This window comes from Ochlerotatus camptorhynchus, unplaced genomic scaffold, assembly GCF_037179485.1.
Source record: "Ochlerotatus camptorhynchus isolate MF236.1 unplaced genomic scaffold, CSIRO-AGI_Acam_v1.1 ptg000227l, whole genome shotgun sequence".
Classification (NCBI taxonomy): Eukaryota; Metazoa; Arthropoda; class Insecta; order Diptera; family Culicidae; genus Ochlerotatus; species Ochlerotatus camptorhynchus.
Window position 1 is genome coordinate 196,718 of NW_027040717.1, and position 24,235 is coordinate 220,952.

General features: G+C 42.3%; 2 protein-coding genes across 2 annotated transcripts in view; one reads left to right on the forward strand and one right to left on the reverse strand.

The window, feature by feature from the left end:
• The window catches only part of LOC135703965 (uncharacterized), a 43,721-nt gene extending 43,102 nt beyond the window's left edge, over window positions 1-619 (forward strand). Inside the window, exon 4 of the mRNA XM_065225321.1 lies at window positions 485-619. Within this exon, the coding sequence (XP_065081393.1) occupies window positions 485-619 (135 nt within the window). The remainder of the gene's footprint in view (window positions 1-484) is intronic.
• LOC135703966 (extracellular serine/threonine protein CG31145) overlaps window positions 1-24,235 on the reverse strand; it is a 142,343-nt gene that overhangs the window by 54,662 nt on the left and 63,446 nt on the right. The window lies entirely within an intron of this gene.

Genomic DNA, 24,235 nt, shown 5'->3' on the forward strand with positions numbered 1-24,235 from the left:
TATCATCGAGGCCGTTAGTGTGGAGGTGGAATCACCAACTGGAAACGTCCGGTTTATCGCTGTTTACTGCACACGCCAGTGTACCGCAAGCAATAAACTAGGAATCCAATTCAAGAAGGACCTGACCGCCATCACCCGTAGTAGCTCCCGATTCATCGTTGGGGGCGATCTGAACGCCCACCATGAAGCTTGGCGGAACTACCAGCGGAACCGGAACGGATGTCTATTGTTCGACCACGCACAACATGAACGCACAACATGAACGCACAACACTGTGCAATTTCCGGACGAACCAACTTTCATCTCTCCGGCGGGAAATCCCTCCACGCTGGACTTTTTCCTGTAAAACATCGGACTATCCAAGCCGGAGGCGCACAACGATCTCAGCTCCGACCACCAACCGGTGGTGACTGAAGTCGGTGTCAACGTGGTTCCTGCTAGAAGCTGCCTCCGTAAAGACTATCACCATGTCAACTGGGTGCAGTACGGACGAATGGTGGACAGCAACATCGATGAAAACCCACTGCTAGACACCATTGATGACATCGACCGTGCATTGAAGGACTCCAACAGGCCATATCCGAGGCTGACGAGACATGCGTTCGACGAGTTCCTGTGAGGGGTAAGTTTGAGAAATGTGCGTAGACGCCAGTTTCAGAGGTCTCCAGGAAAACAAACGTGATATGGCCGATCTGAACAGGCAGATTGCTTCCAGAATGGACTCACTCCAAAATGAAATTTTCGGGCATGTTGTCCAGAATCTGGACGACCACTCCAGACCATTCTGGAAGGTAGCCAAGGTCCTGAAAACTCATCCCAAACCCGTTCCACCTCTCAGAGTCGAAAATGATGACGATCGGTTTTTAATCACCCCACAGGGGAAAGTGAATGCGATCGGCAAGCATGTCGCTTCATCGCATTTGCTTGGCTCGACTATCCAAAGTCCGCTCGTTGATCAGGTTGCGTCGTGCCTCCGGTGGATATGATTACAGTACAACAGATTTGCTCAGCGCTGAAATACACCAAGAACATGAAGGCTCCCGGGTTTGACGGGATATTTAACTTGATCTTGAAGAGACTCAGCATGAAAGTGCAGTCTCTTCTAACCGCTATCTTCAACAGATGCTTGGAACTGCACTACTTTCCAAGCATCTGGAAAGTAGCTAAAATTATACCAATCCACAAATCCGGTAAGGATCCAACATTGTCTTCAAGCTACAGGCCAATCAGTCTCCTTTCAGCGCTGAGCAAATTGTTCGAGAAACTCATTCTCAATCGTTTGCTCAAGTTTGTCGAGGAAAACAACATTCTCCTTCCGGAACAGTTTGGATTCAGAAAGGGGCACTCTACCAATCACCAGACGTTGAAAAGGCGTTTGTCAATGTTTGGCATGACAGACTTGTGTGCAAGCTTTGTAACTTCAACTTCCCATTATATCTGGTTAAAATCGCCCGTAACTACCTCCAGCAAAGGTCGTTTAACAGCTTCGCTTCAATGCAAAAGTACACTAAAAATATTATTTCGTTAATTCTGTTGAGCTCGTTTCGTAAAAACGGCTTTCGTACATAAAACAACCTTTTCGTAAATTGTACGAAACATTCGTATTGACCCTTATTACAGGTGTCACTTCACGGTGAAACGAAGTGAAATAACCAGTTGCCCCTCACGGTGAAGTGATTTGCCGCGTAATTCAATAAGTTGTCACTGCACGGTGAAGCACGAAATTTCGTATTTATTTTACAAAAAATTCGTTCCAATATGAAATAAAATCAGTTGTGAGTGACAGTTTTAACGACATTAGTTTCGTTAAGTGTACGAATCTCTTCCGATGCAGGTAACAACGAATGGATCCATAGAACTAACGAGCGTTTTTGTTGTATAAACGAAACATTATTTTCACTGTAAGTTCATTTGATAGTGCAAGACGAAATGAACACGAGTCAAGTCAAAATAAACAGTGGCGCCTTTGGTGTAGTGGTAAGCGTGATTGCCTTACACCCCAAAGGGCTCCGCTGGGATTTTCTAAGGCATAAAATCTCTGATCACGCCTTCCGTCTTGATATTGTTTTCGTTCTGAGTACCAATGCTACCGACATCAGGAAAACAGTTCCCACACTTGAACCCTACCTATTGACCGGTCAAAAGCTCATGGACCGGCGACCAACGGCTTTACTTCCCTTCCGAAGGAAAGCGTGATCGGAGATTTACTTTAATTGCTTTTGAAAATCCTAACGATCCGGTTGAGTTCCAAAACAGACCCACTGAATTGTATACACGTATAATGCATGGAATGAACATCGAATGTAAGTGTGAATTTCTTAAATTGTCTATGCGAAATGTAGTAGAAATGGGGCACTACTATGGCACCGTCAACATTGAGTTACGTTGTAAGACTAAAACCATCTAAAACTATTCCAAATAAACACTCTTCACAAAGTGAAGTTGATCTTGGCGTGTACGCCACATATGTAACCTCTATCCAACAATTACAAGAAAATTGAACAACTTTGCATGGCACTCAGCCACACTGTTAAAAAAAAACATTTCCAAAAAGCCTCTGAAGATTCCACTGTGTTGTGTAGCCATAACCTACTACATTCGTATAGACCACACCACTCACTCGCACTCTCGCATCTCATTCTCATTCGAGTAGCCTCCATGCTTTGTTTGCATCCTAACGGGTGAGCAGCTTGCATTTCGATGTCGAGAGTCGCTTCACCTCAATGCAAAAGCAAACATAAACATAAGTTGTAGGCATCGGCATCATCTTCAGACGGATTAAATAACATCCAGGCTATTCACCGCGGCGGCGGTGGTGGCGATGATTGCGACCCTGGAGGGGCGGCAGGTGGTTGAATTCAAACTAGACCAAAGCACGCTTTAAAGGCGCAGAAATACAAAGCTCTTTTATCGCTCAAGTAAACTGGAGATATATTGACCGAGTCCGGTATAGGAGGATGTGCCCGACGGATTAAGACATCCATATTGTCTAGATCTGTGAACCGTGAATAAGCCTCTTTGGATCGTTTAAGAGTTAATAGGCACTTGTGTGTGAGGCGGTGCTGTGGACGGCGCGTTGATAGCTAATAACATAATGTGTATCTATTTGTGCTGAAGTGCAAATCCACTTAGCGGCCGCCGTGTGCCGTATTGGATCGACTAAGAAGCATATCTCTGAGGTGAGCTTTCTGCATGAGTGGTGAGCACGAGGTTGCCGATTACCTGAGGGGGCAGAAGGCTCTTGTGCTAACGACAATTGATGGGTTAATTGAATCGGTTTAAAATAGCACTCGATTATGAAATTGCCGCAAATCGATTGGAGCCGCGAGCGGGCAGCTTTTGCAGAGGTTTATCGAAATCGGCCGGAAAGTTTGCGCACAGCAGCACGGGGAGGGGGGTCCACTATTGCAGCAGTAGTGGCCTAGGTGTAGTTTGGAAATTGCACGCTGATTGCTTTGGCCTGGATGCATTGGACCGAGTGGATCTTTGTTTTGGATTGAAATAGATTTGCTCACTTCCCGGAAGGTATGTGCAGATTTATTGACAATGCCCCGGTTGTACGATTTCTACTGACGATTTCAACTGGATGAAGGAAATTGGATGATTGATACTGATGCAATCTTGATTGAACGGATTGAGTTGAAGGATTTGTGTTATCATTTTTTCAGTCAATGAAGAATGCTTTCAACAAAGCATTCAGGGGATTTCCATTAAGGGGAGATCTCGAAAGGGTTTTTTTTAAGATGGCGTCAACGATCAGCGCATATTAGGGTACTGGAGGAAGCTTGCCTCAAGAAGGCAACAAGCTGAAAACACATTTCTTGCTAGTTTCGCTAGGGGAAATAATGGCTTTGGCACTTCTTTACCTACTATCGACTTAATTTACTCCCTGATAGTTAAAGGTAAAGTAGTTCCGCAGCCGTCATTTCCCCTACATAGTTTGATAAAATAATTAATTTTACAGAAAATACAAGAAACTCCGAGGAAGTAAATCGACTAATGCTGATTGGATCTGTTAAAATGTTAATCAATATTATTTAGCAACAAATTGTTAATCCAGAAATAATGCTGGAGTTTAAGTAGTTGGCGAAAATGCAGAAACAGTGTTCGGGATATTATTATCAAATCTCATCCATTGAGCACTCCTGAAAGAATGCACTCACGTAGATTCTCATGCATTTTCACGCACTCACAATGCAAAAAATGCATTCCAATGAAAGTAGTAAAATTTTCCATCGAATAATGCAAAAACAAACACTTTTCAGAACAATGAAAAATGCCGAAATATTAAGCAATGGACTTTCGAATCGGCAAATCTCATCGGTGACTATTGCGACTATTACGCAAAGGCAAAGATCATAGGCAAATAAACTTATGGATGAGATTTGAGTTTTTGAGTTATTCCAAACACAGGCGGACATCGATATTCGAAAATAGTGCTAAAACTGATTTCCAACCATCGCCGCTCATTTTGCGGAGGTACAGCCAAATGAGCCCGTCTTACCTCTACAGTTCACTATCGAGGAGCACGAATGAGGTAGAAGAGTGAAATGTATTGCTTGGATAGCACACTAATGGTGTCCAATGGGGCCTATCATGGAGGGTTATGCTGTTATTATGGGCCAATCGAAAAGTAAAACTTTGATAATATTTCATAAAACAAATATCCTAAGTTTGTAGATTTTTGTTTAACAAATCTCATGGCAATAATGTTTACGCAACGATAGAAGCTGCATGAGGTTATTTATTCCAAGCGCGGGCACTGTTGTTAGTTCATACGCTTACGTCGTTTCTGGTCTCTCAAACAGAAGCATCAGTTCATATCGAGGACCTCAAACTAACCTGATAATCAGAGTAATGTTCAATACTTTATTCCATACCTGAAACGATAAAAAAGCAAATCATTATTTTAAATGTACAAATAACAGTCTCGTGCAAACAGTCAAAACGTCATAGCTGCTTTTGTGAACAATGACTTCAACCGTCAATTTGTCGAAACTTCCCACGAAAATTTACACCATCATCAGGTTGGGAAAACTTTGCTCTACTTGTGGGTAGGGCTAGTTCGCGTGGGCGAGTGCCTGAAGCTTCGACATATTGACGGTTGAAGCCATTGTTTGCAAACGCATTTACGACGTATTGACTATTTGCTATTGTGTTGAAGAAGCAATGTTTTCAAAGAGTAATTAATAAGAAACCCGGAGCAGTAGAAAATAAATTATGAATACCTAATTCTGCTCCTGATTCCAAAATTGAGTGTTGATCAACCTGACATACACTGATAGGTTAAATAAAATGCAAACTTCTTAATTTTTAAATTTCTCTTATTTATTTGGTTCAAATTAAAGTAGTAAAACTTTCCATCGAATAATGCAAAAACGAACACTTTTCAGAACAATGAAAAATGCCGAAATATTAAGCAATGGACTTTAGAATCGGCAAATCTCATTGGTGACTATTTCGACTATTACGCAAAGGCAAAGATCATAGGCAAATAAACTTATGGATGAGATTTGAGGTGTTGAGTTATTCCAAACACAGGCGGACGTCGATATTTGAAAATAGTGCTAAAACTAAAAAAAAATGTATGTATGAAAAACAAAACAACAGTGAAGTAATGAAATTGGGTTGTTAGCGGAATGCTAAATAAAACAGCAAAAAAGGTTATCTTCCATTTAATTCCACTTAATTAATTTTGGTATCCATGACAGATACGTATTTCGACTACAATGTGCAGTCTTCATCAGTGTCATTCCCACTAAAGAACTTATCAAAATCTAACTTAAGTACTCATCCCTTAGGTAAAAAATTCAAGATCATAGGTATAAAAATGAAACTACAATGTGTTGAATCGAAACCTAACTAACTAATAAAAACCAAAGATTTAAGTAAGCTAAAGGAGAAAAATCCTTTGGGGATTTTCCTTTTTAGAGAGTTTTATAGATTTTTCTCCTTTAGCTTACTTAAATCTTTGGTTTTTATTAGTTAGGTAGGTTCCGATTCAACACATTGTAGTTTCATTTTTATACCTATGATCTTGACTTTTTTACCTAAGGGATGAGTACTTAAGGGGGTTATATTTTGAAAAGTTCTTCAGTGGGAATGACACTGATGAAGACTGCACCTTGTAGTCGAAATACGTATCTATCATGGATATTAAAATTAATTAAGTGGAATTAAATGGAAGATAACATTTTTTGCTGTTTTTTTTTTATTAAAAAAAAACAGTGACAAAAAAGTGCCCACTTCAAAAATCGATATGTTTTCGATGAGGTCCCATCGAAAAACCCCTCGATTGTTTATGTTATGATATTTTGACATGTTTTGAAGCAAACGTCTCGACCTGGTGCATTTGTACACGTGATCGCATTTTTGTGTTGTTTTGTTTATTTCTTTATTTGTACATGCTCAATCGAATAAACTTTACAGATCCAAATTATCATTTTCGTTATACACTATAAATGTCTTAAATCTAAAATTAGAGGATTTGGACGATTACTCGCGGTCTTCTCGAGGTTAGTGGATGACAATTGTATGCATCGGGAGAGGGAGAAGGAGATTTGGAACATGATTTATGATTAAAAAATTTCACTATTTCTAAAACATGTACTTAATCCTATCAACGTTATATCAACTCTGTAATTATACAAACACACACACACATAACACAAATTAAACACAAGTTTAATCAAACTTACTATGGTTAATGTTCTTAAAGAAATCATTTATGAGTTGCATAAACTCCAGATCGCGTCTAGTCAAAATATCCCGAACTGGAACATTAGGAGCCTGAAGGGAATTGTACAACTCGGATCAGACTCCACGGTGCTCAGCACATGCCCAAATAATGTGATTTGCGTCCTGGTAACCATGTCCACATTCACAGAGATTGCTGTCTCCCAGCCCAACACGGGACAAGTGAGCGCTTAGCGAATAGTGATTGGACATGAGGCGAGACATCACACGAATGAAGTCTCGACCCACCTCCAACCCTTTAAACCAAGGATACTTCGACACCTTAGGGATGATCGAATATAGCCATCGTACCAAACTCCCTTCACTCCATTTATTTTGCCAGCTGGCGAGTGACTGTTGACGACAAATGAAGAAAAATTCGTCATAGGCGATTTGTCGACTGTAAATATCGCCTTCCATAGCGGCCACCTTTGCAAGCGAGTCCGCCTTCTCATTGCCCGGAATCGAGCAATGAGATGGGACCCATGCAAAGGTGATGACAAATGATTTTAAAGATAAAGCACTTAGAAGCTCTCGTATTTTCATGAGAAAACACGAGGAGTGCTTCACCGGCCTCATAAAGCGAAAAGCCTCGACAGAACTGAGACTATCCGTAAAAATAAAGTAGTGATCTGCACAGTTCGAAAAAGTAGTGTAAATTTCTGTTCAATATGATGCACATAAATGGAGCGTCACATATAATATACGTTTACATTATATATCATGTAAAGTTCGAACACATTTCATGCAATGTATCAAATATTGTATACAAAAGCCCATCTCTGTAAACAACATTGTTTGCAAGTTGCTCGGTTGCGTGAAATGAAATACAAGTTTACGTGAATGAATGTTTACATCACAATTAAAATTCAGAATTTTTATCTGTGTGGTGAAAGTGAGGCGATAGTTTCTAGCGTATAATGTATTGCCGCCAGCTCAGCAACATATACGGAACAAGGAGCTTGAAGCATTCGAGAGGCGCTATGAAATTCGTTATAAGTACCAAAACCAGCGGACGCCTCTATTAGTGATCCATCTGTGGAGAAAGATCTTGCGGAATCAACTTGGCCAAACTTTGCAGCGAAAATTATCGGAACAATCATGGAACGATGGTGCTCTGGGATTCCCCGAATCCCAAATAATTGTAAGCGAATCTTACATCCCCCGGTTGGGTGTAGCTACTTCCGGTTTGTGAAAAACTATCAAATACCTTACGACTTGATTGCAAAGGCTTCCGCCGAAAACACGCTACACTGTTACGGAAGACCTATTGCATGCTGAATACTGTTGCTAAATACACCTGCTCCAACTATGTTCTCGTACTTAGAGCCATCCGTATAAATGGCCAAAGCACGGTTAAACCGGTTTGCCAGCAACTCATTCACGATGGGACGCTCTGAATCGGGGGGATCCCCAGCTTTCACCTGTCGTTTCACATCCCAATCAATATGCGGTTTGGGTTCATAACACTTTCGGTTGGCGAGACGTGTCCGTACAGCGATGTTTGGAAGCTCTGCATCAACCACCGCGAGGCGATCAGACGAATTTCAACACGAATTATAGCTTGCAGAACCATTAGATCGAACGGCAATGTGCATGCTTGAGCCATGATCGCTAGAATCGGACTGGTGACGTACGACCCTGAGGCGAATCGGATCACCTGGTTGTAGATGGGTGCAAGAGTCTGGACCACCGCAATCCTTTGCTCTACTGACGAGCCCGATACCGTAGATAAGTCGTGATGTGACGATTGCGGATCCAATACATAACAGAGTTACTGCGGAGTTATTGTTACCCTAGCGGAATTTTAGCCCCGATAATCTTCAAGATCCGCAGCCTAGAGTCGCACGTGGTTTTGAGTATCTTGCAATGGTGTTTGAAGGACAGCGAACGGTCAATGTTGACGCCAAAAACTTTCAGTTGATTCGTCCTCGGTACAGCTGCGCGGTTGATGAAGATATCGTGCCTAGGTTCTCGACGGGCGTATAAAATGCTTGATTTTGTCGCGGTAATTCTGTAGGCTACGGCTGTAGACCTCGATACAGAAGACGCTCCTTATTTCTCCATACCACTACCAAAATATCGTCCACATAGAGATGCACGGTGATAGTATTCAGCACCACTCTGAAAATCGGTTGCATCACAACGACGGACAACGCTGACCCTTGAGGGACTCCATTCTCCAATGGCATTTCACCCGATAAATGTTTTTCCACGTTCACCCGGAAAGACCTGACCAGCTTCGTTCAAGCCGCTGGTGTAATGGTAAGCGTGATTACCTCTCACCCCAGCAGAGCTGGGTTCAATTCCAGTCGGCGCCGCCGGGATGTTCTGAGGCATAACATCTCTGATCACGCCTTCCTTCGGAAGGGAAGTAAAGCCGTTGGTCCTCGGTTCATGAGTTGATGGGTCGATAGGTAGGTGTGGGAGCTGCCTCCCTGGCGTCGGTAGCATTGGTACTCAGTACGGAAAACAAGATCGACGGAAAACAAACCAAAGGAAAAAAAAGAGGAAGCTGTTTAGTACATTGAACATGCGCCCACCGATCTGCCACTTCCGCAGAGTGCGCAAGATACCGTACCGCCAAGTAATGTCGTACACTTTCGACAGATCAAGCGATGCTATCCAGCAGTGTTTGTTCCGATTTGGCAATGACCTATCCAACTCCGCCAGGTATGTATCGACGCCTCTCCCAGCTCTAAAAGCGAACTTCCTCTTGTCCAGTTGTCCATTCTACTCCAACTCAGTCTTCAATCTGCGGTTCACGATACGTCCTACACACACCTTTGCGATACAGTTGGTCAATGTGATAGGCCGGAAAGCAGCAGGTTAAGATTCAGAACAGTTTGGTATCGGAATCGGCACTATTATTCCGGTTCGCCAGCTGATAAGGTAAACGCCTATACGCCAGACTCTCTTTAGAAGCTGCAACAGCGCGATTTTGACGGATACAGGCAAACGTCGGATCATCGGATACCCTACCTAGTCAGGACCTGTAGAGACACTACGTCCTTTGTCGAGTGCCTACAGAAGCTCATGCAGGGTGAAGTCCGTGTTAGCAAATCTACGCGATCCCGTTCCGCTCTTTCTCTCGCTGTTTAAAACAATTGAGGATAGCTTGAGATCGCCGATCTCTCCCAGTAGTACTTGGCCAGTTCTTCTGCTATTTCTTCCACTTCCTCCGTGTAGTTATCGTGTCGCTTGATAACCGCCTTGCTGTATTGCCGTTTACCTCACAGGGTGTTAATCGTCCGCCACATTTCTGCCGTTGTGCTGCTAGGTGATATTTTCCCGACAAAGTCCTCCCACGTATGCTCCTTCAATGCCTTCTTAACCGATGCCTTCGCTTGCTGGAGCTGCTGCAAAACATCCGCTGTATCCGATCCTACTGTTCTGCTGCACTTCAGTGCTCTCTGAAGTTTTCGACGCCGCTTAATCGTCGTTTTCACTTTGGGGCACCTCCACGGTACCGATTTGGCCAGGTGAAGAGACGGAAGTGTTCGCTAGATAAATCTGGGACCTAGCACCTCCAAACAGATCGAGAGATCTATGGTAGAAGATGAATCGGTTGCTGGATACCCCCGTGTGTGCGATCTGTCGTTCAGGATTATCAGCTATTCCGTTAGTGTCTTTACAGCAATGTAGCGGCCGAGCGCATTCGATGCCGTGCAACCTCAGGCGGGATGATGCGCATTGAAGTCACCAAATACCAGCATTGGGCAGACGCTCCAAGAAAACGTTTAGTTCTGTTGGGTACTGTTGCTGGGAATTCGGATGGATGTAGATAGACACTATCTTCATTGGCGTCGGAAAATGGATGCGAACTGCAATGGCTTGAATATCACAATCGATATCGATGCGCTCGAATGGAACCCCCTCATGGATGGCAAGGCCCACTCCTTGCAGCCAGTAGTGATGACTACCGGTTTGAAGAAGCATGATGTAGTTCTTGCCGGTAAAGTCCGGCGCGACCACACGATTATCCACTTTCGTCTCCTGCAGCGTTATAATGGACGGTTCATGCTGGCTGATGAGCAGTTTGAGCTCGCTGATGTTGCCACGTAGACCACGTATTATGTTCCACTGGAGGGCAAAACATTTCGTGGGTTGACTGCTGCTGACTGTTGCTGATGACGAAGATGATGCTGACGGTCTGCGCGTTGGACCTGACGTATCGACCGGATTCCAGGAGGAAACAGAGAGTGCAAGACAGAGATTACTTCAATGTTCTTTAGAGGTAGCTTCGATGAGATTTTTGAAGAAAGGCCATTTTCCATAGCTACTAGTTAAAAGTAGTTCTAAATCTTTAAAATTTTGTAAAACCTAACACTTGTATGTTTTTTTACATATTATTAAGGGTCCAAACTATAACAGAAAAATTAGTCACGGCATGTTTTGCCACATTTTTTTCTGGAAAGACAATTCAGTGGTACATTATGGCATTTAATCATCGAAAGTGGGTATCACACATAATGCTATTATCAATCGAATCCAAAAGAAAGGTGGGAAATTGTATACGACAAAGCTTCTCTCAGGATAGCATAGTCCTATTTTAATCCTTGACATTTTTGCAAATATACAGAGCCACTCCAACTGACGAATCGATCAAACTTTACCCTCCCATAATTTCTTGAACTTTTGTCTTATTGCTTGCTAGAGGTAATAATTCAAGTTTGTGCTGGAATTCAGTCATTTTGACACGTGCCTACTTTTTGAAAATGGCCTATTCGATGTTTATCAATAAGTTCAAGCTCTAAAATGGCTCATCTAATCGAATCTAAACGTCTGAGACAAAATTGTTGGACAATGAATTGTCTTTCCAGAAAAAAAAAATCACAAATTTTGGTAATAGTAATGAAAAAAAAAACTGTTATAACTTTAATAACAAAAAGTGCATTTGTAGATGTTGAATCTCATGCTTATTTGAAAGCTTATCAAAAATACTATCTTTTCTGGACACAATGGACGGTTTAAAAATTTTAATCGATTTTTGCAACATAATTTTTGTTTCGGAAAGCAAAAAATCATTTCCTATGCAAAAAATTACAAAACTTTTGTGTGAAAAAATTACCTGTTTTACGATTTTTGTCAATTTAAAAGTGTCCATTGTGTCCAAAAGCATAAAAGTTAGCATTTTTGATAAGCATTAAAGATGTAGGGTGGAAAATTTAAAAAATGCATTAATTATTATTTTAACCAAAGCTTGTGCATTTCTTCAAAGGCAATCTAGTTCCCCAAAAATTTTGTCTCAGCTATCATTTTGATTAGATGAGCTGTTTTCGTGCTACCTTTCCTTGTGCGATCGCAGCAAAAGTGACGAATTGATTGATAAGTCTCGAAACATGTTCCCCAAACCTCTGCAAGGAGACGTAATTTTTGACGTAGGACTACGTCGGTAATTTCTATATGGATGTACTCTTTGAGAAAACCAAAAATGGAACATGTAGCGGAATTATGAAAGATTTTGAATGTTAATTACTCAGCTGCCCCTGAACCAATTTCAATAATTTTACCACCAATCGATCTGAAATATTTCTACTGTTCAAAACAAGAGACTATTGAAAAAGTGGTAATTGTCGAGCATTGTCTAAAAGCGTCGAAATAACTAACACCACTTCCCGAACACAGTCATCAGAGAATCGTTTCTAGACGAAACAAGTCGAAGTGGCATTCGCCTTCGATCTTCGGGCGTGTGCGAATAGGGAAGATGCAATTGTGAAACATTTTGCACACTCATCGCCATATTCGAAACCACACGCCCCCAACGACCACACAAAAGGCTCTCCAGGGTTTTAATCTTCTAACCAAACTTGGAAGTAGGGGAGCAAGTGATTTTGATCGATTCTTTTCATCGACTTTCTGTTTCGTTAATAACTCGACGGCAAACACATTCATTGATACGTTTGTTGTTCTGGATGATAGAAGAGCATAGCAGAAATAGTGCAAAGTAGGCTAGTGAAGCCAAGGTCATCAAAAGACGGAAATCGATGAACAGAATTGACTTTCACCCCTTTCAGTCAGTCGTCGTCATAGCAATTAAAACTAGCATCGCACCGCTTTTGGTTCTTGGGCTACACTTGCTGGTTGCAATTCTGCTGTTCGACATTTTCGAAGGACCACCATATAACATGAAATTACACTATTTTCTAGGGATGCCTGAAAGTCCAATTATTCGATTAATGATTAATCGTAAAGTTTTTCCCAGCTATTCGATTAACTTTTTATCGAATTTTCAATTATTCGAGCGCGTAACCGGCATCGCTTCTTACTTCTACTCGTTCGATTTAGCGCAGTAGAAAAAATAAATAAAAGTACTTATTTATCTGAACAGGCATAGAGAAGAACCAGGACGTGAAATAGGATCATAAATTCGCCGAAAGATGTGTTAAGCGTCTTTCTGCAAAAGGCTATGATTTACCAACTTGTTGAGAAGGAGTTTAACGAGAAAAAATTAAAAAGGAGAGGAGCTTTAGCTGGGTGGACACTGATATTCTGCGGCCTTCCAACCTTTGGCAGACATCAGTTCAACCCCTGTCCAGCAGCAGATGGGCCGAGACTCTTGCGAGTGCCCAATCATTGAAACGAAGAATATGGGATTGTATACGATTTGCTGATCCAGCTGCCTACACGTCTTGATCATCTTCCAAAGGCTTTAAGCCTGTACTACCATCGGCCCTTTTCAGGGCCATGTCCCAACTAAAATTCAAATCAAAAAGTTATTTTCAGGGCAAGTATAGTCATACTAAAGAGTATAAACAGAGAGAACCCCGCTTAAATTCATATTCCTACACAAAACACAAGCTCCTGCTGCAGTTAACAAATAACATTTATTATATAAGACCACGTTGTCCTACGTCACCATTGCGTACAACCCCATAGGGCTTTCCTTTGTAGTTTTTTATGCTGGTGTTTTCAACATCGACATTGATCGATAATTGGTGCCCACGAACATTTTGCTCTTTCATTCTAGTCCCAAGTAACCGAATTCAAAATTGAAAAATCATATTATCATTTTTATCATATTTCCTGTGATGTGATAACCTGCTACATTCTTGACACAAATGGAAAAAAATGTCCGTTCCTCGTTGCTCTTGATATTTTTTATGCCAGCAAAAGCTCAGCTTGATATTACACTGAAGTCTGGAAGCATCAGTCTCCTACAATCATTTTCCGGAATTTGATTTTTCAGCACTCGTCCACCGGCAAATTGAGTTTGTTTTTATAAGTCATCCATATTCTCGTAGGGTAGGATGGTGCAAAACGCACCGTTTAAGCAAAATCGTCAATTGCTGGTGTATGGAAGCTAAATGCCTGATTCTTGATGATCTAACGCCTGATGATTATTCTTTTATGTTACATCAGAAATGAGGTCTCAATAGAGTGTTAAACTGTGATTCATTAAGTAAAACATCTAAAAATATACGAAAAATGAATTCGTTCAATTTTTTGTGATATATGCTGTTAATAGCATAATTCGCAGTCGACGATTTTAACAACTGTGTCATATTTTACACAAAATGCTATTTTTTTAAGGGAATCAGTAGGTCAATGTATGATTTTATGATCAAGAATCATTTGTGAAACCTCCAGTTGAAAACAAACGCAATCCATTACCCGGAAAATGCATCTGAGGAAAAGTTATCGCTGTTTTTCTATAAGTGGGCATTCTACCCCAGGGGTGCATTATGGGCTGCACTCCCTCATACGAATTCAGGTAGCACATGGCGGCATCTAGATCCACTATTCACCGACCAGGGAAAAAATAGATTGAGTCGTCGTCGTCATACATTGAATCCGTACAAACACGTGCATCGCCATGGAAATCACTCGACGCAGAAAACCGGGATGCCAATGCCAATCGTAAATCAATCAGCGGAAATATGAATTTACTGCTGCCTGTGCCTGTCAAGGGCAAGGTTAACGTAGGCGCGGAGGTGGGTTAGGTTCGCCGAGTGGAAACAATACCCATTTCTATTTGGTATTGCTGCGTATTCATTTTTCTTTTTCTGTGATGAATCTGGTTCGTTGGCTACCGGTTGCTAAGGTTCACTCCCTATAGTGTACACCGTGAGTGATTGATGTCCCGTGGAGTCTCCGGACAGAATGCGATTTAATTCTATTGTATTACTGTCATCACTTGTTTAGCGCAAAGATCGAGACACAGAATGAGAGAGAGAGAGAGAGAGAGAGAGAGATTCGTCAGTGTCGTCGTTGAATTATGTGAGTGCAAAGTGACAGCCAGCCAGCCTTTTGACAATGAACATTCTGCTGACGTGTAACAATTTTATTAGCTTCCGACTGTGAATGTGAGTATTCTACAACGTGTGTGAAATTCGACTAGGGAAAATGAATTCAATCCGTTGAAGAAAAAACAATCTGCTGGAGTGGTAAATTGAACAAGTTTCATATACTGGTATAAGCATTCATTTACTATGACACACATCATTTATGGATAGTCATCTCATCGGATTCATTTTTGTAGTTTTTTCCACCCAATAATGACTACAGATTCCACATTTCCAGTTGACCCTAAAAGCGTGACGTAACTTATGGGTCTATCCCTGATCCATGTATGAATATGTTACCAAAAAAAAAAGGCGTGCATTCGCTGTGCAACTAGCCAAGCATGGCCGAGAGATAACAAAATTTTAGCAATAAAAATGCTGATTTTTACCAGACTGGGAAAATCGAAACAACACTAGTCGGTTGACGAATTTCATCAGATAAAATTTCACAAACCAAGAAAAACCAACAAACACTAGCCACATCCCATCATGGTGGAGGGGAGAGGAGGGGGACTGTCTGTCTCCTCTGGATTGATTCGGACACGGAATTCAATTGTTGCAGCTTGTTTCGATCACTGCCCCAATGGTTTTTTCCGCTTCACGCTTCGCGGAACACCGTACCGATTTGAGATATGGGAATCCAATCGAATAAACCTAAATAAAAGATAAATCACTGTCCCAGTCAATCAACTCGGGGTGACCCCGGATCGGAGTGACAAAGTGTCACTGTTTTGATTTTGAACATTTTAAATTCAAATGTGCACACTCGGTTGCCGTTCGTCGTCAGGGTATATCGAAGGATTGATGGACTGTGAAATGCGATTACCTCGGGCTGGACTGGAAGTGGGATATACATTTACATCTTCTTTTTCTTTGATTTTATTACATGCCTACTGGAACTTTACGCCGGCCCTCAACTTGGTGTTCTAGATGCACTAGGGTAGAGAACTACTTCGGCCTAATCGCCCATTTTGGGCCTATCGAGCAGAAAACTTCAAATAAATCCATGATTTCAGAGTTAACAAGTCAATTATGCTATCAATTGGGCTACAAAATGGTGAGTTGACAACCTGGAAGGAGCGGAATACCTAGCCCTGGTCCTCACAAGTTCCTACTTCACGCCTCCTCGAGTCATAACAAAAGACTACCAGCTGAAACATGGACACAGCTGGTTGGCGTAGCCTGGGCAATGTTGCCAGTCCGGCAATAGCAAAGTGAAGAGGTGCGACGCGAACACTGGCGCGGTAACCATAGTACGGTGATAGAGGAAATGCTTCACCAAACCTGAGCGTCTGCTCACCATGGAGGTGCGGCTCAAAACGGCGTCTGTTCTCCATGTTAGGAGCGGCTGATCACCGTCATAGTGCCAGCGTGGGACTCTAAACAGAGCTGTGCACGATGGTCCCCCGGCGAGACAGGGGGTTGGGGCAGGCCCAACAAGCCGCCCTGGAAAAAAAAAAACAAATTTGCAAATACCGAAGAAAGAAATACGTATCGGAACAATCGGCACAGACCTACGCGACGAAATAAGGACTACGATTGGAAACTCGGAACATGGAACTGCAAATCGCTCGGCTTCCCGGGTTGCGATAGGTTAATCTATGACGAACTTCAACCACGCAACTTCGAAGTCGTAGCACTGCAGGAACTTTGCTGGACGGGACAAAAGGTATGGAAAAGCGGGCATCGAGCGGCTACTTTCTACCAGAGCTGTGGCACCACCAACGAGCTGGGAACCGGCTTTGTAGTGCTGGGTAAGATGCGCCAACGCGTGATTGGTTGGCAGCCGATCAACGCGAGGATGTGCAAGTTGAGGATTAAGGGCCGTTTCTTCAACTACAGCATCATCAACGTGCACTGCCCACACGAAGGGAGACCCGACGACGAGAAAGAAGCGTTCTATGCGCAGCTGGAGCAGGTGTACGACGGCTTTTCGCAACGGGACGTCAAAATCGTCATGGGCAACATAAACGCTCAGGACGGGAGGCAATGTACAGACCGGAAATAGGGCCAAACAGCCTGCATGCCGTATCGAACGACAACGGCCAACGATGCGTGAACTTTTCAGCCTCCCGTGGTATGGTAGTCCGAAGTACCTTTTTCCCCCGCAAGGATATCCACAAACCTACCTGGAGATCATCTGACCAGCACACAGAACACCAAATCGATCACGTTCTAATTGACGGGAAATTCTTCTCCGACATTATCAACATCCGCACGTACCGCAGTGCAAACATAGATTCGGACCGCTATTTAGTTGCAGTATGCATGCGCTCAAAACTCTCAACGGTGCATAACACACGTCGAAGTCGAACGCCGCGACCCAACATTGAGCAACTACGGGACGCCGGAGTTGCCCAGGACTACGCGCAGCAGCTGGAAGTTGCACTACCCACGGAAGAGCAGCTTGGCGCAGCTTCTCTTGAAGATGGCTGGAGGGACATCCGTTCATCTGCAGTGGCACTAGGTATTGCAATCCCGGACCGAAGAAATGACTGGTTTGACGGCGAATGCAAACTGTTAGTAGAGGAGAAGAATGCAGCACGGGCGAGAATGCTGCAACACCGCACGAGATTGAATGTGGAGCGATACAGACAAGCGTGGAACAGACAAAACTCGGTTTTCCGAAGGAAGAAGCGTCAGCAGGAAGACCGAGATCGCGAGACGATGGAAAATCCGTACCGCGTAAACGACACACGGAAGTTCTATGAGAAGCTCAATAATTCGCGCAAAGGCTACGTGCCGCAAGCCGATATGTGCAAGAACTTGGACGGTAACCTTCTCACGAACGAGTGTGAGGTGATTGAGAGGTGGAAGCAGTACTATGACGAGCACCTCAACGGTGATGCAGCAGAAAACGAAGGTGGCACGGCAACAGACCTTGAAGCACGCGCAGAAGACGACAGGCTACCGGCCCCTGATCATCAAGAAGTTGAGGAGGAGATCGGTCGGCTGAAAAACAACAAAGCAACTGGTGTAGATCAACTACCAAGTGAGCTATTGAAATACGGTGGTGAAGCACTGGCTAGAGCGCTGCACTGGGTAATTGCCAAGATTTGGGAGGAGGAGATATTACCGGAGGAGTGGATGGAAGGTGTCGTATGCCCAATCTACAAAAAGGGCGACAAGTTGGATTGCTGCAACTACCGCGCGATCACACTGCTGAGCGCCGCCTACAAGGTACTCTCCCAAATTCTATGCCGCCGTCTGTCACCATATGCAAGAGAGTTCGTGGGGCAATACCAGGCGGGATTCATGGGTGCCCGCGCTACCACGGACCAAATTTTCGCGATTCGGCAGGTTCTGCAGAAATGCCGCGAATACAACGTGCCCACACATCATTTGTTCATCGATTTCAAATCCGCATACGACACAATCGATCTAGATCAGCTATGGCAGATTATGCACGAGTACGGATTTCCGGATAAACTGACGCGATTGGTCAAGGCGACGATGGATCGAGTGACGTGCGTTGTTCGAGTATCGGGGACACTCTCGAGTCCCTTTGAATCTCGAAGGGGGTTACGGCAGGGTGATGGACTTTCGTGTCTGCTGTTCAACATCGCGTTAGAAGGTGTGATCAGAAGAGCTGGGATAGACACGAGTGGCACGATATTCAGGAAGTCCATCCAGCTCCTTGGTTTCGCCGATGACATTGACATTATGGCACGGAACTTTGAGATGATGGCGGAAACGTACATCAGACTGAAGGCTGAAGCTAGACGGATTGGACTTGCCATCAACGCATCAAAGACAAAATATATGAAAGCAAGAGGTTCTAGGGAAGACAATGTTAGCCTCCCACCCCGAGTTCAGATTGACGGTGACGAAATCGAGGTGGTCGATGAGTTCGTGTATTTGGGCTCACTGGTGACCGCCAAAAATGATACCAGCAGAGAAATTCAAAGACGCATTATGGCAGGGAATCGTGCCTACTTTGGACTCCGGAGGACGCTCCGGTCGAATAAAATTCGCCGCCGCACGATGTTGAGCGTCTACAAGACGCTGATTAGACCGGTGGTCCTTTACGGCCACGAGACCTGGACTATGCTCGTGGAGGACCAACGCGCCCTTGGTGTTTTCGAACGGAAGGTGTTGCGTACCATCTACGGTGGAGTGCAGATGGATGACGGAACGTGGAGGAGGCGAATGAACCACGAATTGCACCAGCTGCTGGGAGAACCATCCATCGTCCACATTGCAAAAATTGGGCGACTACGGTGGGCTGGGCACGTAGTAAGAATGCCGCACGACGACCCAGTGAAAATGGTTCTAGAAAGCGACCCAACAGGAACAAGAAGAAGAGGCGCGCAGCGGGCAAGGTGGATCGACCAAGTAGAAGGTGACCTGCGGACCCTTCGCAGACTACGAGGCTGGCGAACTGTGGCCATGGATCGAGTAGAGTGGAGACGACTTCTTCGGACAGCAGAGGACAACAAGGCCTTAGCCTGATTGGTAAGGTAAGTAAGTCAATTATGCGTTTGGTACGATACTTAAGTTAATAAGCAACCGAACGAAGTCAATGAGAACGCGTGGTATGAAGGTCTGCACCTATTATTCCCAAAAACAAAAGAAGCGCTCCGACCGAATCAATTTTTATCATCATCCGATAAGCATAAGTGAATTCAGTGGCGTTTCAATGGCGTTTAAATGCGTTAGGCCGAGTTTAGAATCCGTAGGCCGAGTTTGGCGTCAAGAAGCAGTGTTAGACTTTGGACAATATCTCAACGATTGTTTTCTCTTTATCAATTCTTACGGTACGTACGGAAAGGTAAATAAATTTGGAAGCCATTAGTGATAATAACATTCTGTTTGGTGCTAAACTGATCTAGATTAAGAAAGACTAAGTGCGGGTTGTGCTTAATAGGCTGGAAATGGGGTAGTTAACCCTACCACAGTTTTTAAATTTGAGCTTGCTAAGGCTGTTTCATTTTTGCATTACTATTTTTTTAACTCTTTATTTGTTCCAAATTCAAAATTAATTAAATTTCATTTTAACCTAGGTGCTCCAGTTACTGCAGTAGCTTACCAGCTTTAATTGTTATGATATATATGAAAAGTGTCTTTACATTGTTTCTGCCTTGGTAATTCAGTATTTTAAACAGGTTTTTTTTAACCTAAATGTCAGTATAACAATTCACATCTAAAACTAAAAACTAACTCTGAATAATATCTAATTATAAAGGTAATGAATCGTTGCAATTGAGGATTGCAACGATTTTTGCATGAAATTATATTTTTTTTTGTTGGACGTTTGTTCTAAAGTCTCAACATTCGACAGTTTATGTACCTCGGTAGTACTGTACCAGGGAGGCAACTTCAAAATCATCTTCAGAACTTTGTTCTGAATCCTTTGAAGTGCTTTTTTCCTGGTCGTGCAACAACTAGACCATATCGGCACAGCGCAAAGCATGGCCGGTCTAAAAACTTGTTTAAATATTAGAAGTTTATTCGTCAGGCAAAGTTTCGATTTCCTGTTTATAAGAGGATACAAATATTTTATATATTTGTTACATTTGGCTTGAATGCCCTCATTGTGATCTTTAAAGTTAATTTTTAGTCTAGTACTAATCCAAGACATTTCACTTGGTTTGACCAGGAAATTGGAACTCCGTTCATAGTGACTATGTGACTGCTACTAGGTTTCAAAAAGGAAGTTCTAGACTTACGTGGAAATATTATAAGTTGAGTTTTGGAAGCGTTGGGAGAAATCTTCACTTTTTGTAAATAAGAAGTGAAAATATCTAACTTTTCTGCAGTCTGCTGCGAATAATATGAAGACTTCTTCATTTAGCGGAAATTTGCATTAGTATAATTGTGTACTGTAGTACGGTAGTAGTAGAAGCACATCTTATGGGCCACGTAGCACTGTATCGTCGAACCAGAATACTATAAATGGCATCGAATTGGAGTGTGCGGTACTTCTCAGCTCCCTACCTAAATTCTCCAGAGCCGTATAATGTTATGCATCTAAATACCATGTTACAAGTATTTTCATTGAAAATAGGGGAATTTACGTATTCTCGTCAATCTAAGCAGCGTCCTATCTTCTATTAGCGATTTCTCAGCGTCACACACATACATGACAGGTTTGTTTGTTGACATTTATTTGCTGCTTGCTGTTCTACCAATTCCCATCGACAGAATTGATCAAAACGGGTTGAACATGTTTTTACAACGCCCCAAATTTCTCAGGTGAGTGTGACTATTGTCGGCAGTCTCTTTTTCTTCGGCACCCTTTCCATTTGAACTGCGTGTTAACCAGCTGTTCTATTATCGTCAACACGAAATCAGCCGTATTTTGTAGTGTGTATATTTCATTTAAAGAAAAATATGGCATAACAGGATTGCACAGTCGTAAAAATGTAATCAGGTTGAAGCTGAAAAGGTAATGAATCGGCTTTATACATTCAGCGAAGAGTTTTGATAGGAAAATACAGTGAAATTAACGTTTTAATTTCGGTTGCCGAAAACAGTCAATGGGTGCCGAAGCCATAATTTACCCTATATTGAATTACAAATACAAGGTTTTGTAAAACACCCTACATAGCAAAAAAATAATTTGAATATCACATCAAATTGGATGCACTTTAATCGTGTCGAAAATATGGGGTAATATTAGCCATAAAGGACAAAATTATCATTATTACAGTGCATGAACTGACATTACGCTACATTTACAGCATTTGTTTATTTTTGTGGTTATAAAAATTACATGAGATTTTCAACATAATTGAAGTGCATTCTCTTGGATGTAATATTAAAATTTATATTTTGCTGTGTAGGGAAATGCGTTAGCTTTATTAATATGATTCCTATAAAGGTGCAAAACCTAAATAGGTATTAGGACAAAATAACCTGACTACGCTTTCAATTCTCTTAATTGAGGGGGTTAGATGTAAAGGGGTGTAAGTGACTTTGATCGATTCTCTTCATCGACTGTCCCTATCGTTAAGAATTCAGCTGCAAATACATTCCTTGATTCGTGTGCCATTCTGGATGCTAGATGACAACCTCCTTTGTCAAATTATGTGAAAGAAATTGTGCAAAATCTGTTAATAAAGCTGTGGCTATCAAAAGAGAAAGTCGATGAAGATAATCGATCAAAGTCACTTACACCCCTTTCCTTATAACCCCCTCAATTGACGCCCTTAAAGTGCTTATTATGCTGGTGTTCGAAGGCCACTTGCCCATATCGGCATGGAGCATATCCACCGGTATGATTTCTAGCTGGGTAAACGCCGTAGCAGCCTTCTTAAATCCCCTTTAAGATACTTTGCGGGCTTCCTCGGCGCGTTTGTGCTGTCTTCAAAATGCGAATTCAGATGGTCTTGCAAAATCGGAGACAAAAGTTGGTAGCTCTACTTACATCAGCATTTCCTGAACATTTCTAGATATAGCTGGAATTAGGGCGCAACAGCTTTTGTAAACAATGACTTCTCTCGATTATTTCTACAAAATCAAGGCTCGCCCACGCAAATCAACATCACCATCGGGTAGAGGAAGACTTCCCCATACCCGACGGTTGTATTTTTTTATTCGAGAGAAGTTATTGTTTACAAAAGCTGTTGTGATGTGATGTGAATAGAACCCACCATCAGTGCAAGGATTACCTATGACTGCAGATACTTCACTGGTTGTAAAGTTCTGCCTGATGGTTTGTTGCAGCAGGGTGAATCAACTTCATTGAAGACCTTTGGAAGACAAACGACAAGATGTACGTCTATCAACACGTGACAAGGGACTGGCAAATCCACGAACCCTTGTCCAGTCTACAAATCCTTTGAAACCCTTAGGCTGCCTCCCCAAACCCAGCATATAATAATGTTTGATTAATGAAATGTATTCAAAAAAGGGATATTTAGAGAGAACAATCTTCAACTGGAACGTACTCACCAAATCAATATATCCGGGAGCGCATTTTCGATGCTTAATTTTCTCTAGTCATTTTTAAATATTTCCTACTCGAGCGAATCCAACCACACAATAAGTAAATATCACGTTTCTTCTTCATGCCACTCTTTCACAAAAGCAATGCACACCGCAAAAACCTAATAATAGATCAGCGCGGTCGAGTCACACCGTCAACAAAGGGAGCGAGAGCACACCAGGCACCAAAGCAACAGGGGAAAAACATCAGCACAAATCATTCTAAATCGAATTATCGCGTCCGGGACATAAAACTATTCAAATGCTAGCACCGAAAAACTACATGGCAGCACAAAGATAGCCCGAGCTCTAAAAAAAAAAAACACGCAGCAGATCAAAAACACTCAACCGTTCTCGGACGCTTCTCAAAGCGGACTGCTATTGTTTACAAAAGCTGTTACGCCCTAATTCCAGCTCTATCTAGATTTTTCCACCGAGAAACCAATGTAAACATCCACAATAGACCTGTTCGTTTTAACAGAACTGTTCGGGATGCACTGGGTCAACCGTGATTGCTGTTCGTCATGTTAATTTGAACTTCTGTGCAAATTTTCCGCAAAATCGGTGATAATTTAGAGGTGCTTCAAGTTAATTTTAAGTTTTTAATGTTATCTACGGCTTATAACATTTGTATCTCGAGTCTGAAACAACGAAAACTGCTGTAACAACTTTCATAGCAAAGCTTAATGTGTTATGTTCGTTAATTGTTCGTTATTTCTAGATTGAGCTGGAATTAGGCCGTAACAACTTTTGTAAACAATTACTTCTTTCGATTATTTAAAAAAAAATTAAGGCTCGCCCACGCAAATCCACATCACCATCGGATAGGGAAAGACTTGCCCTATCCGATAGTTATGTTGGTTTGCGTGGGCGTGTCTTGAATTCCTAGATATCATCGAGAGAAGTCATTGTTTACAAAAGCAGTTACGCCCTAATTCCAGCTCTATTTAGATTTTATAAATTGCCGTTATGGCTCGAGTGACACTTGCCTTTGATAAAAAAAAAACACGTTTACATAGGATTCATAATTCTAAAAATATCATCTATCAATGAAACAGTCATCGGTCGTCATTGAAAAGCAAGGCAACTATGTTCTGTCAGTCTAATTGAAACTTTTATTGGCTCTGTTGTCTTGTGAATTTTTGCTATAACGGCCTCTTTTCTGATTTTTATCTCTTAAACTATGTGTGAACAAACTTTCTAGAACAGTATAAGGAACATTATGCCGTAGACTACACATTTTTATATCATATGGATGGAAAGTTCGTACAACAAATACTTTAAAA